Genomic DNA, 18,087 nt, shown 5'->3' with positions numbered 1-18,087 from the left:
CAGTAAAACATACGAAAGCATCATTGGCAGCACTTGAAGTTACAGTTAAAAAAGCCCATTCCCACTTGAGTGAGACAACAGCAACTACACAATTAAAAAAAACAATCAAGCTCCCATGCATCTGAGAATTAAGTATTCTGATGTCCTTAAGCATACGGATACTCTCTTCTTCTTGAAACATTTCTATATCCTACTGCATGTGAACCCAAAAGAACGTGGAGGCTCATCAAGCAATTCACGTATGCAAGCGGTGCAGTGGTGTTGCAAAATTCAAGCTGTTTTGCTGGTGTTGCACAGAGTGCACCTCTGTGACAGGATACAGGGATTTGAATGCATTGGCTTAAACTTGATGTACTACTTATCTAGTCAAAGAGTGCAGTATCAGGCAGATGTTCCTCCAGCCCTCCATTTATGCTGCAATTCATCGAATAAAACCATTTGCTGGTACAGGTGATCTTGAAGATCCATCCACAATTCTCCAAAATTTGAATAGCATCTTGTGATACTAAAAACTTTACTCCAAAACCTTGACCTGCTGCACAGCAGCATCCATAACTAGGTCATCTTGAAACAGAGGATCTTTTGTAAACACCTGCCTTTTACGAGCACACAGGAAGGGGACAGCACAGAATGTTTTGGTAATTGAAGATATTCCTCATATCAGAGCTACTCTCAGGGGAAGGAAGTCTGAAGTAAGTTACATTTCTTAGTTGACAGGTGAATGACAAGCATGTTATTCTGAGCCATTTGAACACAGAAAGCTGTAAAAATAGCATGAAGTGAACTGAGATGAACACCGAGTACTGTCCTTTCAGAGACAGAGCAACCTGCAAACCCCCCCCAGTAAATGTGCTGTAAAAGCATTACCACAAGCCAGCAGATGCTCAGTAACACCAGTGAACCAGATTTCTCCATATACTTTTCTCTATAAGCTGGGGAAATTGCATTCTCCCTTTAATTAAACTATCCTGTACATTCATATACAAGTCATCCTGAAGTAGTATCTGCAGCTATATCACATGCTTTTCCCCCTTCCCAAGCCATTCCCTTATGACAGATGTTCCCACACAGAATACATTACTGTCCCACAAACCATCAACCACATGCCAATATACTTGAATGCTGTTTTTCATTAAACCCATTATTAATTTTGGGACCAAAAAGCAACTTCCCATTGCAAAGTGCTCAGCCTTTTCCTCCCTCCAGTTCCAAATCAAGTTCCAAAGGATACAAAATGGTGCACTGTCAAGAAGAGAGGTATGTTCCCACAAGTAAACAGATGCAACAGCATATATTTGGATTAAAACAAACTGAAGTTGAGAGAAAGACTGTGCAGCATCAACAAGATATAGAAAACTCTACCAACTTTCAGAAATATTAAGTGTCCTACTCCTCAACTTTCTTTTGCACTAGTCTTTGTAGACAAGACCTACATATTATGAGGCAGAATTGCAGTAAGTCTTCAGTTCATTGCAAGGTCATGCAGCTTGCACCCAGCTTAGCCAAAGCTATTTGCTCTGTCCTTTCTGTTACCACATTTGCTCCAGTCTCCAGCTTAGTTCCTCTCTGCATGGAACTACCACCAAACAGCTGTACTCTCTATAAAGCCCTACCAGAAAGGGATTTTAGTTTGAACATAGGGGGTTTTTCCTGTAGATTTGCTATATCTTAAATCCCTAGTTCACAGTGAGCTGTAGTATACTATGCTTTTGTTTAGAGGCTCAAAAAAAAAATAAAAAAAAATCAGAAGACAGAAAGATGCCATGATTTAAAAGTCAAATAAAGATTTTGCCGTTGTTTTAAGCACAGGTCATATTTTTGAGAAACACTAGTTTGCCAGTATTTTTTATGGTCCATATTTCCACATCGTTTCTGCCTCCACAGCAGCAGTTACAATCTCTAGGAGCGAGAAGAACACAAAGCTCTTTTGAGTAGGGGCTGAATAAAAGCGACATTGAAGCACTACAAAATCAGCCTCTCCGATATCTGGAGATGTTGTGCTCTCTCTCAAGCCAAGTGTGATGAATCAAGCACAGAGAAACCCCGCTCTGTCTGAATACAGAGAGGCAAAGAAGTTTATAATTGAGTGTCCCCGCCATAGTATGATGAAATTTTGCTTTTTTGCACAGTCATTTTTGAACAGTCATTTTTCTTCTGAATACCTCACTGATGGCAATTCTTCTTTAGAAATTGCCCGACTGGGACTGCCAACCTTTATGAAAGAAGCATGTGTGCTTCCCTGACTGAGGGTCTTTGGCAGTTTAAGACAATCCAACTGTTGGCTGCCACATCCCATTCTACTGCTGCGTCTCCAAATCTCAACACTTCATTTCAGCATGTTCGTCCAAAAGCAAGCTATTTGCTTTGGCGAATTAGTTTCTCTGCCAGATTAGCACACAAACTTCCCAGCAAACTATTTGCTGAACATCAGAGCAAAGTGAGGATGTTGCAGCAGCAGAGGTGACTTCAGAGTGCTGCAGACGTGGCTGTAAATTCACAGCAATGCAACATTTACTGCACCCATAGGAAGACTGTCAAACTATTGGAAAACGCTCACAAACCTCATAAAATTTGAAATTTAAGATGACCTATGTTAACTAATTAATCAAGTTGTAAATGACATTACAATGAGGTATTCTAAATTATCATTCATTATCAGGTGCTCTATAGCATGAATCCTAAAACTGCATGTACCAGCTGAGGTGGATGGTTGTAGGATTAAGAAATTTAATTTCAAAACTACCTGAAAGAATCCATCATCAATAACTCATGTGTGATATTTGACAAGTAACTTCAACTCCCTGTTTGTAGAGAAGATAGGGTACTACTGGCCAGTTATTTGACAGGTACACATAATACATAGGATTTTACAACTGAGATGAAGATCAACTACAGCCAAATTTGTTTTAAAGCATGCAGAGCACTTAGAAATCATACATATCTAAAACTTCCAAATAAAATAAAAGCACGTCAAACAAACAAAAATTCCCCTTAAATCAAATGTAAATGAAGTAGTTGCTCCATGTCTCCAACAACGTAGCTGACTGACATAGTAAGTGGTCAGACTTGATTTAGAAAGAACACTTGTGCTTGAGAGCAAAATAGCAATTGAATTCCCACTGCATTTGTTCATTCTTACCATTCAATATCATCAAGCCCCTTTACATAAGCACTACTGGCACAGGCATCAAAGGAGACAAAATGATCGCAAATAATGTAATCAGCCATAATGAGCAATCTCTTGAAAAAAGTTAAAAATACATTGGGAATGAAGACAGGCTAGAGCAACTAGACTGACACAGTTCAGAGATACCTCTTGCAGCACTGACAGACCAATTTAAAAAGCATCTTTTTGCTGCAATATCAAGGCTCTCTTAGTTTAGAGAGTATACAACCATGTCCCAAAGATGGCTTCATGTATCCCAAAAAGCAGGATGGACCCAAAGCAGCTGCTGATGTTTAGATGAATGAGCTTAAGTTTACCCCCAGTGACAAATGCACTGAGCATTATCAAGAAGTGCACTGACACAACCATTTCTACAAACTGACCTAACAAACCGGTGCCAAGTAAAACTCAAAGCTGGACGAACTCATCTGGGAAGTGGGTTTCATGCACTGGTCAGTTCTTGAAACTCAAATCGGATTGGTATTAACAACAACATCAGACTACTGCAAGATGACATGATGCCTTTGGAGGAGGCATTACTTAACTCGTTCCTTCTAAAAGCAGGTACCATCTCAGGGCAAAGGGTCTATCAGGAATAAGTTATTAGCAGGAAGGTGTAATTCCAATATAAAAAAAATTAAAAAAAAAAATTGCACCATCTGTCACAGAGTGACTCCATCTCAAATTCTAGTTATTTTGATGCTTCAGAATTTACTAATTTTGAATCAGGAAAAACCTTGACATTTCTAAAGCAGTTTTTTCCTCCATTAGTGACAATTTGTCAGCCTATGTTTGTGTTGTCAGCTGTTGTAGACAACTGCCTTGTCTGACAATAGGCAGTTTTTACCTTTTTCACCTGAAATACATTTTTGATTTTTTAATTTTTTTTGAACTTCAAATTTGTTCAGATAATGACTAAGGAGCCATGTCTTCCAGCAATTCAAAGACTATAGCAGCCTCAACTACACAAGGTTGGGGTATTTGCTAAGCTACTAAAATTACACTGTTGAAAATAATCGAGAAATACTGCTACAGCTTTGTACTTGTTAAACTTTCTCTTTGCACTGACATCCTAGCTTAGGTAGAGGGGTTACTTTACATGGAACTGTTTATTAAAGGATTGACAAATTGCTTTTTCAATAAGAGACAAAAAGCAGAAGAGAAAAAAGGAACTATAATCTCTATCATTAAATCTTTTTCAAGGATTTCAAAGGCTGACACTGAAAGTTTGTATTAAAGTCTTTACTTCATGTACCTGGATTGACTTCAGAAATGCAACAGCAAGTTTTTCCTCCTTGTTTACAGGTCATGTTTTAGGACAGCTTCTTCAGGAATTCAAGTACGCAAAGCCCTCCTAAACGGGTGCTGGATGCAATCATCCAGCAATGGTGTAATCCAAAGGAGGCTCTGTAATGTGTTTATTGTTGCATAATTTAAAATTGTCAGAGCTGCCTCTGCCACACAGCATTGTTATAAATAAGGATTATGTATCGCTATGCAGAAGACAAACATACACTGATTGAATTCTAAGAGTCTGACTACTCTCATTTGAAACTGCAGTTGTAAAAATAGCATTGCAGAAGTAAGAGAGTTTTCAGACTGTCTTATGATTGAAAAACATAACTTTTCAGTTTAACATTAACCAGTATCCTCTCATAACAGATGCTCACGAACCCTTATGCAAAAATAACAACACCATACCCGTTTATACACAGATACTTTGGGAATTTCAGCAACATGGAAACAAAGCTTTTCAAAGGTGTTCCTGGCATTTTAATGTCTGATTAAACTTCAAAACTTCAGCTTCTTGCTCTATTTTTTACTTTTCATTTTACAATTTCTCTGGGAATGCAAATTCCCACTTGTAAGCAGCTTAAAATCACCCATATTAAAAGTAAAAAAAAAAAAAAAAGAAAAAAAGAAGAATGAAGAGGCAGCCATTCAACATTTTCTTCTTGAGGACCTGCCAAAGAAAAGTGTATCTGATACTCTCACAAATTTCAAATACAGCACATCTAATTTCTTCCTCCCCCGTATTAAGAAAACAGTCCAGATTCACTTCATGATGGTCAAAGCCCATGAAATTAATTTATCTGTAGAAACAACTGTTCTGGCAAACCTAAGTGGCAACTGAGGACTCTCAGTAGAGATGTGTCAATTATGTAATTTCCATCCCTCTCAAAAAAAAAAAGGCTTTTATTATTCATTAAGTCCATACATTTATTAATTCACTTGTACACTACACTCAATATTCAAGACAAATGTGAACATTTTAACATCCAGTCCTAATAGGTACCGCATGAGGGAGAAGGCTGCATTATAGCTATAATCCTATGAACTCACTAGTTTTGCAGAGGCATAACTAATTATGAATTACACAAAACAGTTCCAATTCTTTAATGCATGGAGGGATGGCAGGAGGACTTTGGTTCAAGCCCATAGGGACTCTGGAGCAAGTTACTGGGAGTCATGCTGTCAACTCCTCTGTGATTTTATATGACTTAAGTAGTTGCAAGTGGCTGCAGCTCCACAGAAGGTACGTTGCAAGAGCTTGTTGTGGGCAACAGAATCCCAATGTATTAACTTAAAATAGTAAAAGCCTTTAAATAAAACAAGCCGCACACAGAAAAACTCTAGACGTAAAGCACAGAGGGGAACGATGGACTAAAATTGAGATAACTGCTATTTCCAGAGCTATGCAACCTCACACAGAAGATGACAGCAATTTTAATTTCAAGTCTGGTTATAAACACATGGAGGGGAAATTTCAGCTAGATGGAACAAAACTGGCAAGCAAAACGTTTGCAGTTTTGATTCAAAAGTTTCAGACAATAAGAAATTGGGGTTTCAGGATTTCTTATTTCAACAGGCTGGCAACTGGTTGGAAGAGGAAGGGGATCAGAGACAATATTCTGTGTACTTTCTGCTCCCTATAATATTGAGGCAATTGCTTAATATTTTCATGGGTGACCACTTTTGGGATCAAATCTCAAAACCTGCACCTTTCAAGTTGTATCTGTGTGTCTAAAAATCTAGTTAAGGAATACAGCTTTGCATTTGGCTGTCAATCTAAACGAGCTGTCTCCCAACAACCTCTCCAGCTATCTGGTGCCATTCTAGGTATAGCTGTCCCATGAAAGCTCAGTAAAACAAACTCCTTCCATACCCAGAGGAAATGTCTTTCTCCAACAGAATGCAACCCCACATGTTGTCAAGGTTTCATAAAGAAGGGAAATTTTTCACACAGTTGGGCAAACCCAGAGCTTCTGCATCACAACAAACTGAACTGGGCTCCATTTACCGAGCAGCAAGTGCAGAAGGGAGAGCCCTTCTCTCTCTTGCCAACAGGGAAATTTTTCAATGAAAGAGGGGGAAGAAGTGTTTGAAGGGAACTAATACATCTAGAGCATAACACATATCCACAGTAGTAAAGTGCTAGCAGTACAGGAATACCTTTATTTCCCGACTGGTAGATTATCCTTTCTATAGACCTGACAGAGAGCAGAGCTGGTAAAGGAATACCAGTGTGCTACGTGGGCACCGTGCCCCTTGTAGATGCAGCTGTAGCAGCAGATGTAACTATTGGCACAGGAACTATTCCTTCCTCAGACAAACAAGCTAAAGTGATAAAATGTTGTTATAAGCACAAAACACATTAGTTACACAAGTCGATCTGAGCTACCATGACAGAAATCACACCACTGGTATGTAACGTAGATCTGACCTTAAGTTAAAACTTTCAAAGCGAATCCTCATCTTAGATGCTTCTTAGCAATACAAATGTTTTTCTTTGAAATAAAAGTGTTTCTAGCAGTGATATTTGGACAGTACCTGAATAATTATCCTTATCCAAAAAAGCATCTGTGTTTATCAAAGCAGAAATCATAATTCTTTCCTAGCTCATTTTGCTTATCACTCAGAGCATGCTGCATTATCATCTTACTAAAGGCTTCCAACTTGGTGCTGTTTAAACCAGTTTTTGGTGATTCAGACAACTGTTCGTGGCAAACTTAATGGTAATTATAAACACATTATGCTCTTGAAGAAGGCAACAAAATAGTAAGAGGAATGAGCTCTACACAGGCAACTCCTTGATGACAATACATGACTAATATTCCAATATTGCAAATGACTAAGATGACGAAAATCCAGACCTGCATCGACGCTTTTAGTTATATATCAAGAATTAAAACATTTATGCCACATCTATAAAAGCTGTACCCCAAAAGCTACTTAAAAATGCTGTTGGAATTAAGACTCAAATATCTGGAAAATAAAACAGGCCAGGACTCTATTGCTTTTTACCTTCTTCTGAAGGCATATCAACAGCACCTGTACTCAACTGTGCTTATACTTCCTGACCTCTTTTACAGATTTCCCCTTCCCTGAAGTTTCCTAAGGAAAAAGGAACAGAGTAAACACAGGGCTGTTTCTAGAGGGCTAAAAGGACGTTAACATGGTCACCATCCCTGGAGGTATTCAAAAAGCATGTAGACAAGGCACTTCAGAACTTGGTTTATTGGGAATGGTTGATGGTTGGACTTGATCTTGAAGGTCTTTTCCAACCTAAAGGATTCTATGATTCTATAGTTTTCCAAACCCTAACCTCATTCACCTCCAACTTCTACACCCTTCACATCCCCTTTGGCGCAAGTGTTTAAAGACCAAACCCCACACTCTCAACAATCATCCAACATAATGACTGCCCCTATGGAAAAGGTATGGCAGAAATGCCTCTCCTCTATGTAGCAGCAGCTAACCGGGATGATTTTCAAATAAAAAAATGTTTCCGAACACCCCAATAGCTGTCCAGATATGTGAGGGTTCAAATTCATCTTCAATCACTTCATCTCTCCCATCAGTTTCACTGTCAGATTACTGATTACCTGGCTTCTCCCATGTGTATTTACAATGAAATCTGGATAGAAAGATTACCCTGAAATCTCTTATTCCTCTTCCAACGTGATTTTTAATCTCTACCAGCATTCTACAGACCCCTTCATGCATAATTTGGTGTAGCATTAGAAGACTGGCCTCAAAAAAACCCTTACAAGAACAAAAGTTATCCTATTAAAAGGTCACTTGCCTTTACTTATGTATGATAAGTATATCCAGTTTTGCTGGAAAATGGAAGAACTTTTTTTTTTTTTTAGCTAAGGCTTTCCTACTTTACTGATTATGAATGTAAGGAAAGCATGTTCTATGAGTAGAATTTAATTTATTTATGAATTAGTTGACTAATAAAATGAACTTAAAAGGAAAGTGTATCAGTTCTTGAAGGGTGTCAGACTTTAGAGGGCACATTAGAGTTATACTGGTCATTTACTAAAGACATCTGTTTCAAATTGCTGCCAAGGTTATCTATAGACAAATTACAGAAAACGTGGTTGTTCTTTGGTAAAGACATTTTGCTCTCCATCTTAAAATAGGAAATTAGTCTCAAGTTGGACTAACTTTGCCTCTCTTCTCCAGACCATGGCGCAAGGACATTTCCCTTGTAATACACAGTTACCTTAAAAATAAAAGCAAGTAAAAGACAAACTTGAGTTTGCAGATTTTTCCCCCCTGTAAATTAGCTTACTGAACAGGAAAAATAGGTGCTCAGATACCACAGTAATGACTGATAATGAGTCTAGCCTGGAAAATGCTGAGTTTTGAGAGATTAATATACCCAAAGTTCAGAAAAACGTTCCAAGTCAATATTTGATTTGGGTGTCAAGTGCTATGCTTGTCTGCATTTTTCACCCAAGACACATCGTCTCTATCTTTCAGTACTGATATGCACCTTTGATGGCAAGCATGAAGAAATAATATTTAAAGAATAAGCAAAGCCAGTCCACTCCCACCTCCAAAGATGCTAGTTTTATAAACTTCCTATAAACTTTGGAAATCGGGTGGCTAATAGACACAAAGGATAATCTTGTGACACCAGATTTATTTCTAGATCTGGTGGATACTCCCATTCCATGCTTCATTTTTAATAAATGCGTAAGATGCACAAACACTGCATATATACCTTTATCACAAAGGTAACTAGCTATGTCCAGGTAAGTTATATCTCATGAACAGAGGATAGGCAAGCCTCAGTTTTTCAAAACCTTTGCTGTGTCTGAAGTCCAAAAGCTAGCTATTATTTTAAAACCAAGCTATGTTTTACCCACTTCAGATTTTTTAAAAGCCTTTCACATGTAAAAAATCTGCAGCTGTTAAGACTCTCTGAAGAATATATAGGCTGTAAGGATGGACAAATCAGGACAAATTGTAGTAAAAATGTTGCAAGTGTGCAAGGCTTTGGGCTTTTGGAAAGTGGTATTTTTAGACCGAGGTCTGAAGAATTACTCTAGGACATCAGGCTAAACAGTTAGGGCAACAGAAGGGGAAAAGTCAGCGCAAGAGGCTACAGATAGCTTATGGAGTTGCAAGTGCCCAAATGTGATTCTTTCCAAGCAAATAAATTTGCAGTCGGCATCTGTTCATGGGTTTTCACTGAAGATGAGAAAATCATCTCTCCATATGCAAGATACAACCCAGTGCATTAAAAAAAGGCACAGAGCAGTCTTTTCAGATAAATTAAGGCAACTGGAAAAAAATTGATGCTTATGAAACATCACTGAGAGCTTTTGCCTCCCTGGTCTTACCAAGTTTGTCTGAGAAAGAGACTTAAACACAAAATTTGAGAAAAACATTTGACACAGGGGTACTGGGTTCCAGAATAAGATAAGATTATTCACTGTTTTTAAGGAATTGCAAACTCTCCCTTACCAAAATATCCTTCAGCAAGCAAACAGCTACCAGAAGATTTTAACCTGGACTCTGTCCTCATCTACCTTTTAACTATCTAATTTCTTAAGGTCTGAGAAACTTTTCCATTAAAACTACACAGTATACAACAGCGACAAACTGACAACCTCTTTTTTTTTTTTTCCTAAAGCATTCAATAGTGTAGCAAAAGTTTCTTAACATTTATAGCTTTTTCACTTTCAGACAATAGCCAGAAGTGTCACTGCAGTGACTACAGGGAGCAGTAAAAAGGCAACTGGTGCACAAGCACACTTCAAAGACTGGGAGGAACAAAAAGTCAGCATGGTCCTAAGTGACATCATTGAAAATGAGCAGCAAGTTGCAGGACAGCCTAATTTCTTCTAGGGAGGAACATTAAATCTAAGGGTGCCAACGCCAAGCTGTCTTTCCTTAACAGCAAAGTTACAGGTTGGAGAACCAAGGCTACTTTACCCAACACTGTAAAAACCACTGGAACGCAAGTACTTTACAATCTGTAAATTAGGAAAACTTTCATAGTTCACAAGTGAATTTCACTTTTTCTTACACTGGTTTGTGTAATGCTGTCTCTTCTGTTATTCTTGTGTGCTGCATTTAAATTGGCTTCTCAATTCCTGAATTAAACTCCTTTAACAAAATTCAGGCAGAGTGCTAGCTAGTTAATGGACTGTTAGTAGAGAGCAATTTTGAAAGCTATCTTTGAAAGGTATTATTCAACTGAGAAAAGTCTCATTTTACTATTTTACTGTTACTCAGTTTTCAAAACACAGGATAAGGGCATTAGTATTTTACTACACGAGAAACAAATTAGATGGAAGCCCTTTGGGACACAGCTTTGGTATGGTTTCTTTAGAAGATACAGACCCAGCAGGCAAATCAGATTTTTGTGGTAATTGCACCTTTTGGTCAAATTTGGCTGCCTGGACTTTAGGAACCACAAAGCAGACACACTCTGCTGCCAAAAAAGGAGTGTTTCAAAATCAAATTACCCAAAGCATGTGCTTGCATCTCTTTACAGCTACTTGGAAAGCCTGTAAACACCTCTGCACTGCAGGAGCAAGAACTCCCCATGCTAACCCAGAGCAGAACCAGCACTGCTACTCTTCCCATCTAGCCAACACCTGCAACAGTTTAGTATTAATAAATAAATAAATATCACAGTCCCCTCTAGTGGCTGGTTCACCAGGAGGGCAGCACTGACTCCTCCTGGTCACAGGACAAAGGGGTACTAAATCCAAGGTGTAAAACATCTCACTAATTCAGATGGGGATCTTCTGAGTCACCTAGTGCAGAGCAGGTGTCTTATGTGTGCTTCTTCCCATCGCTTAGCATTAAAGGAAAGGACACGTTCTCTTCTACATCTAAAACACAGCAGCCTGTCAATCACAGCGTGATACACAACACAGCTTCACTCTGCGCTGCAGCTGTTTTGTCACATTTGATGTCTTGAGTCACTCAGCAGCATTTCTGAGGGTAGTTACAATAAACTCCCCAGCACACTTATCTTCCACTGAAAACAGGTGGAAGCAATCACTTCTCATCTCACCAAGTGGAACATCTTCTGTTCTGCTCTTACACGATCTTTTATTGTTTCTCTGGATACTTGTAGTTGAGTTTTCTGCCCAAGAGCAGAATCATATGGGAACTTGCAAACATCCTTCTCCATTCTGACAGAGACACACCGAGACATTGTAAGTGCAACCCACCCCAACCTGTCTTCCTTCACAGTAAATTTGACATCACATACGACTCCGCAGTGGCTCTCTATCCCCTTGAGACAAAGGCTCTGCAGGAGTATAATACCCTTCTGTTGAAGCTAAGCACATATATTAATCCATCTACATTCATGGAAGAGGTTTATAAGCCACCTAGATCATGCTACTCATAGCTATAGTTACATTTTAGACAGCAAAAGCAATAAGCAAGCCTTCAAAAAGTTGTTGCAGCAGCATATCATTTTAGCAGAACCTTTTGATGCCAGTCAGAAATATTGTTTAATGCATACTTTCAGAGGAATAGTCTTTCTTGAAAGACAGACTGTTTGGCTGAATAGAGGTTCTGTAAAACTCATTTGCAGCTTGGCATTTTGCACACAAGGTAAGGTCTGTAAAAACTGCTCTTACATCCCAGTGAGGACAGCCACCCGTTGCTTTTCAGATGGCACACATATTCTGAAGGAGCAGGGAGTAAGGGCTCACCTAGCAAGAGCACGAGGAAAGCTTGTAGACAGAGCAGCACAATTACACCTTTGTAATTATGCCAATGAACTCCACGTGTGGACACCACGCATCCACTGAAGAGGTGGCAGAATAGGTACTGCTATTGTTATGCCAGTCAACAACTTCTGTAAACAAGCCCTAAATGTAATTTTCTAGATAAATTAGGCTCGCAACACGAAGAAGGGAAGCTTTAGACAAAGCCCACTTCAAAGCGTTTCCACCACTGCGCATGGAACAGCTGTAACCTGCTGTCGAGGCAGGGCACAGCAGCACTGTCTTCCGCCTGCTGTTTTGTCGAACGTTAGTTACTTAAAATTTAGAATAAAATAACTTTGAAACTACATGAAGATGGCATCTACACTGAAATGCAGCAGGCCAAAGGTGAAGAACACATACCTTTGAAGAATTCAAGATCTTAATTGCTTAGACAGCAACCCTGAAGAGCTGTACTAGCTTGGTGCACCCTAGACTATGGGGCAGTTGCTCACCACACTCGAGCCCCTAAGGCTTTAAAAAAAGTGAGAAAAAAATATCGGGCAAGAGCCAGAAACTACTTTTACTGATGTTCAATAGTCTTATTATTGGGTAATTTAAATCTGTCAAGTTGTGTGAAAGTATTCCTGATGAGCCTAGGAGGCACATGGACTCAATTATAAAATACAGTGATACTAAGAGAGCAAAAATACATTAACCAGTATCTGACTGTTCCCAGGTAGCTGCTGAGGTTAAGCACATGCACCAGCTGATGCCTCAAAGCATGCCAAAGTGTACAGGAGTAGTTTTTGAAGTTTATTCCTAGTGGCATGTTTCTTCAACAATACCTATAGATGTTTGTTCCTTGCCATCTAGCATCAACAGGCACAAAACTCTCATGCAAAAACAATGGCAAGAGGACAAGGTTACCAATATGTATCCATGAATACAGGGTATGAACCTATGTTGCTCTTTGTAAATGCACTACCTGTTGGAAAACTGTTACCTGTATGAGTAGGCTAATGATCCTTAATGCATTTTAGTTAAGACAGGTTGGTCCCATTTAAGCTGATCTTCCCATAGATTAGCTTTAGTCTTCAGTAAAACCAGGTTGAGAACCTTTGGGTTTTTATTAGAAAAAGGTGACAGGGATCAGTTTTGTTGTTTTTGCAAGTTTTTTTGTTTGTCTGTTGTTTGCTCTTTACACAGACACAAGCAGGTTTTCATTCTAAAAGCCTTCACGTAAGAGGCCTGTTTATATTCAGTGGTATTTTACTGAAAAGAAAAAACCTCCAGGCTTCAAGCAACAGGTCCAATTGTACAGCAGGACAGTCATGCCATAGTCTACCTTACTCCACATCAGCATCTCCAATTAACAAATCAAGTAAAGGTAACAGCTTGATATACTCACATTGTACAATATCTAAAACTACATGGGCAATGTAACAGTACCTGCTGCTTTTTGATAAGCTTACACTTTTATTTAAATATTAAATTAAATTTTATTTAAGTTCATTAAATTTTAAAAAGCAAATTCATTAGAGAATTTGCTATTTGTTTCAACAGAGTTGAAAAATGTGTTTTGCCTAGTCTTGTTTTAACTTAACTAGTGATAATTTAATTTTAATTTGTACCATCTTACCTCAATCAATTTGTTGGCATGTTCACGGAAAACCTGGGCATATTCTTTAACTTCTTTTTCATTCCCATTCTTGGCAGCTTCAATCAATACTAAAAGCGGAACATTTGTTTCCAGAAAAGAGTCTGATACATGGTCCATAACAGCTTTGCGGAGCTAAAATAAAAATAAAAGAACGAGTTATTTTTCAGTAGTGTTCTACTGTTGTTTTCCTTTTACTGTATTAATACATAAAGCTTAAAGTACTTTCGTCATTGATCCTTCTTCCTTTGTGTGACCAAGGCTTTCCCTGCACTGCCTTGTCTATATGCTTTTTGCTTCAATTTAAGTTAAATCTCCTTAAAAAACTGGATTAGTTATGTAAGTGCAAGTCACCAGTTTGGCCACAAATATTGATTTAGCAGCTCATGTTGGTTTTGTCTGAGTAAATTTACTGCTTTCCCTCAGCTGATTAAACAACATGCTGATTTAACTTTTTTATTTTTCTACTAGAATAAAAACATTTTTCAACAAACTTGATCCATATTCACATTTACTTGAAAAGGGGAATACATCGCTTTAAAAAACAAACAGACAAAAGATTGATGTTATACAAATACAGTCCTCAAAGAAAACAGGCTGAGATGAATACCATCAGAATTATAAAATATCCCTGATTATGTTTAAAATCCATAAAATGGGAGGGTGGTGGGTTTTTTTGGTTGTTTTTTGGTTTGGTTTTGTTTTTTTTTTTTAAATGTCTCTTGCCACGAGGATGGGTCAAGAATTAAACATCTTTATTACACAGTTAACAGGGGATTACACTTCCACCCCATGCTTCCCTGTGAACTAGGCTCTGGAAGCTCCTAGCTCTTAATTCACTAAATACAAGCAGGCAAGCCCACTGCCCCTAGAAACAAATTAACAGATAACATATCTCCATAGAGGGCAAACATGCAGAAATGCACTCATTTGCCTCAACAAGTACCAACTTCATATACTAATTACCTGTCTTCGCAAGTCTCTGGTCTTTTTGGTCATTTTATCAATCGCAGAGTTCAGTGCATCGCTTCTTTCTTTGCGTCCAGCCTGAAAAACAAGAGACAAAGAGGTAAACAGGTATTCAGGGTCTCAACATAAAACTAGTATTATTCGTTTTGAGTACACTGTCAGCTTTTTTTTTTTTTTTTAAGCGATTATGCACACTAGAAGTAAAACCTCCACCTGCCTGATAAAGCACTCTCTTCCTGGCTGGTTTGGGCAATACAGTAACATCTGACACCTTAAGATTCTACCTTTAACACTCTTCAGCTTGCTTTCAGAAGAAAAGGATGGTTTCATAAATCTAGATATCTTTTTGCTCTTTATCAGCCGGAGACCACATTTGACCTCTGAATTTTAGATTTCTCTTTTCTGCCAGCTCTGTCAACCACCCCACGGCTGGCACTGCATCGAACCCAGAACAGCACTGCTTCAACCCTCAATCTTCTACAAGCCTCGGCTGTCATGATCACCCAAGGCCAGTGGATTGCACGCAAACATCTCACCTGCTGCCTTCAACCTACAGGTATGAGCACCATGCAAGCAGTCCACAGGGCTGCCTGTCCAATACAACAGTGCTCCCTTACACACCTTCATACCCAACTATCACAGAAAACTGCTCTTGAGCAGTCAGTCAAAAGCCAAAAATCAATTATCTTAAAGGTAGAATCCTTACAAAACATTTGTCGGGGATGAAATCCAACATTTCAAGTATCCAGGCCCACCCACTGAGAGCTGGATTTTGCCAAGGTTCGATACAGCAAGTTTCGCATTAGCCCTGTTGTTAAAGAGGGCAAGGGGCCAAGAAGCAGTGGCAGCTTCTCTCTTTATAAGCAGACACTGGGTTGAAAATATCCTGATTTGTATCAAATTGGGAGTGTTAGATGAAACAATGGTGGTGGTCTGGTTTTGCTGGGAGTTTTTTCTGTATAATATACCTTATATTAGAGCTTTGAAACATACTTTATGCAACCACAATCCAATTTCTGAAGTTCTAAGCCACGATCAATATAATTATCCTGTTGAGAAGAAAAACCATTTAGCAGCACTAAAGTAAGGATATGCCAGTTATCAATTCTCCAGGTGACAGGCTGGTTTGAAATACCTGGATGAGCAGCTTTGAATCTAAAACATGGAATCCATGCTACAGCAGAAATAAAAATTTAACAAAATTGGGGGGGGTGTTAGGATATTGTAAAGTCATTACAGTTTAATGAATTATTGAAGATTTGTCACCTCCCTGATCAAGTAATTTGATTCTCATCACAAAAGGTAACTGAAAAGTGACTGAAATGAAAACCAGGAGCTCGTTCTGACTACACCACAGCCTTTGGCAGACCCAGCACTGTCCCGTTCTTCACCCCACATTCAAAAATCAAAGCCAAAGTCTCTAAATAAAGTAGAGATTAATACTACTTATTTATTGAACAGTTTGCTGTTCCCATGCTTGGTGGATATGAAAACCGAAATGCAGTTAGGCTAGAAAGTGCCTGTCCAGCTTGCATTGAACGTGAATGCTTTGTCCCAAGCTGCAGCTCTGGGCACACTGGTGGCGGTGGGCACTGCCCGCACCCTGAGGCAGGCAGCAAGCTACTTGCAGCAGGCGATTCACCTGAAAACCTGAAACCTGCCAACTGGCAGCACACAAACTAAAAGCCTGCTCTGAGACATAAACCTGCAATTGCAGCTGCTTGCTCTTTCTGATGCTTTCACACCAGTTTACCTATTGCAACGTGACCATTTTACTGAACCCATGGTACCCCCCCGTACACATGGGGGTTTTTTTCCAGGAATATCTTTGGATCCAAGTTATATACTCATCTATTATGTAGAAAGCCAAACATTCAGCTATTCTAAGAAGTGCCATTTTACTTCTCCCTGGGTGCCCTTACGTTACCATTTTAACACGAAGCAGGAGCATGCTTTTGAAGCGAGTCCACCCATCGCTTCCACTTTGCTGTCCCTGGCTTCACAGCCCAGAACAGCCTCAGTGCACGAGGACCAGATGCCTTTCAGATGAGAGAAAAACCAAGAGATGGCTTCTACTAATGGATACTCAGTTCACGAGATGAGACCACAGCCAGTCCTATGTAAAATGCCCTGAAAAGCACGCAAGGCATACATTAGAGCCTAAGCAGCACCAGTTTCATACTGTTCACCCATTCCTATTAAGCTACACCATGTACTAGCACAGAAAGAGCTGTATAATCTAAACCCATTAGGTTTTAAGCAAGGTGGTTCCAATTTATTTCCACCTTGTTGGCATTCAGAAATTTTAGTACAGGAGCTCGTCAAAAGTATTAACAGAATTTCCTTCTGAAGGCTGCAACATAAAATGCCCTGCTAATTTAGCTGCAGTAATTTAACAATTTAGTGCATATAGCTACTAACCCGGCTCCTTTGTTAGGGCTGGTGCAGCAAGGCAGAAGAGGACAAACATGATGGATGTCCGCACCTCTGTGGCTACAGAGACCCTGTTGTCATTAACATCTTAAATCATCACAGCCCATTCTAACCAAGTCCTGGCCCGGAGACAAGGATGTCAAGTTTTGCCCATCTGTAGTTTCTTGACCTTTTTTGCAAAAAATGAAACATAAAGCACTAACTGTGGGACCAATTATGCCCCGTTAGCTCCGAGTGGAGGCAGTTAGTGGGACAGTGGTTGCTGGAGCACATGAAGAGCCACAAAGCCTGCGGCTGCACAAACCCTCCAAGGCACACAAAAACACTGATGATCATCCCTGACCACAACAGTCACTTTGTCCAGGCTCCCACACGCCCCATGAATTTTACCCACTGGTTCCACTCTACAGCTCAACAAGTCCTGTTTGAGCTAGTCTCTCTCTCTGAATTAATAAATCATGTTTTAAAGGCTCCAAGTGACAGTTTACCACACCTGGGTAATTTATTCCAGTAACCAATTACCCTTACTATTAAAAAATTGGTCCTTGCTTCTAGTCCAAACTTTCACTGAGAAGCCCACTAATGATTCGGCAGCACAACACATCCCAGCTATCAGCTTCTCTTATCCACGGGATTAGGAGGACTCACAATAGCAAAGCCTGAATATTCAGATTACTAATAGGATTTTTAGATATTCAGCACAAAACTCTGCTGAGGGAATCACAAGCTCTGCAGTCAGTAAGCAGCTAATAGATTCAGTAGATTTAATAGGGTCATGTCAACCATGTCAGTCATTTTGCAGCACAATACCACAGCTCTGTCCAGTATCATGGATAATAAATTTAGCCATGCTGCAAATTTACTTTAAATTAAATCAGATCTTTATC

General features: G+C 39.2%; 1 protein-coding gene across 1 annotated transcript in view; it reads right to left on the bottom strand.

Moving 5' to 3' along the window:
* The window catches only part of CTNNA1 (catenin (cadherin-associated protein), alpha 1, 102kDa), a 102,889-nt gene that overhangs the window by 34,530 nt on the left and 50,272 nt on the right, over positions 1-18,087 (bottom strand). The window contains exons 7-8 of the mRNA XM_010579160.1: positions 14,765-14,845; positions 13,781-13,933 (exon numbers count right to left, since the gene is read on the bottom strand). Of these exons, the coding sequence (XP_010577462.1) occupies positions 13,781-13,933; positions 14,765-14,845 (234 nt within the window). The remainder of the gene's footprint in view (positions 1-13,780; positions 13,934-14,764; positions 14,846-18,087) is intronic.

This window comes from Haliaeetus leucocephalus, unplaced genomic scaffold (genome assembly GCF_000737465.1).
Source record: "Haliaeetus leucocephalus isolate CR32 unplaced genomic scaffold, Haliaeetus_leucocephalus-4.0 Scaffold656, whole genome shotgun sequence".
Classification (NCBI taxonomy): domain Eukaryota; kingdom Metazoa; phylum Chordata; class Aves; order Accipitriformes; family Accipitridae; genus Haliaeetus; species Haliaeetus leucocephalus.
Note: the sequence above shows the minus strand (reverse complement) of the source record. Positions and strands in the feature narration are given on the sequence as shown.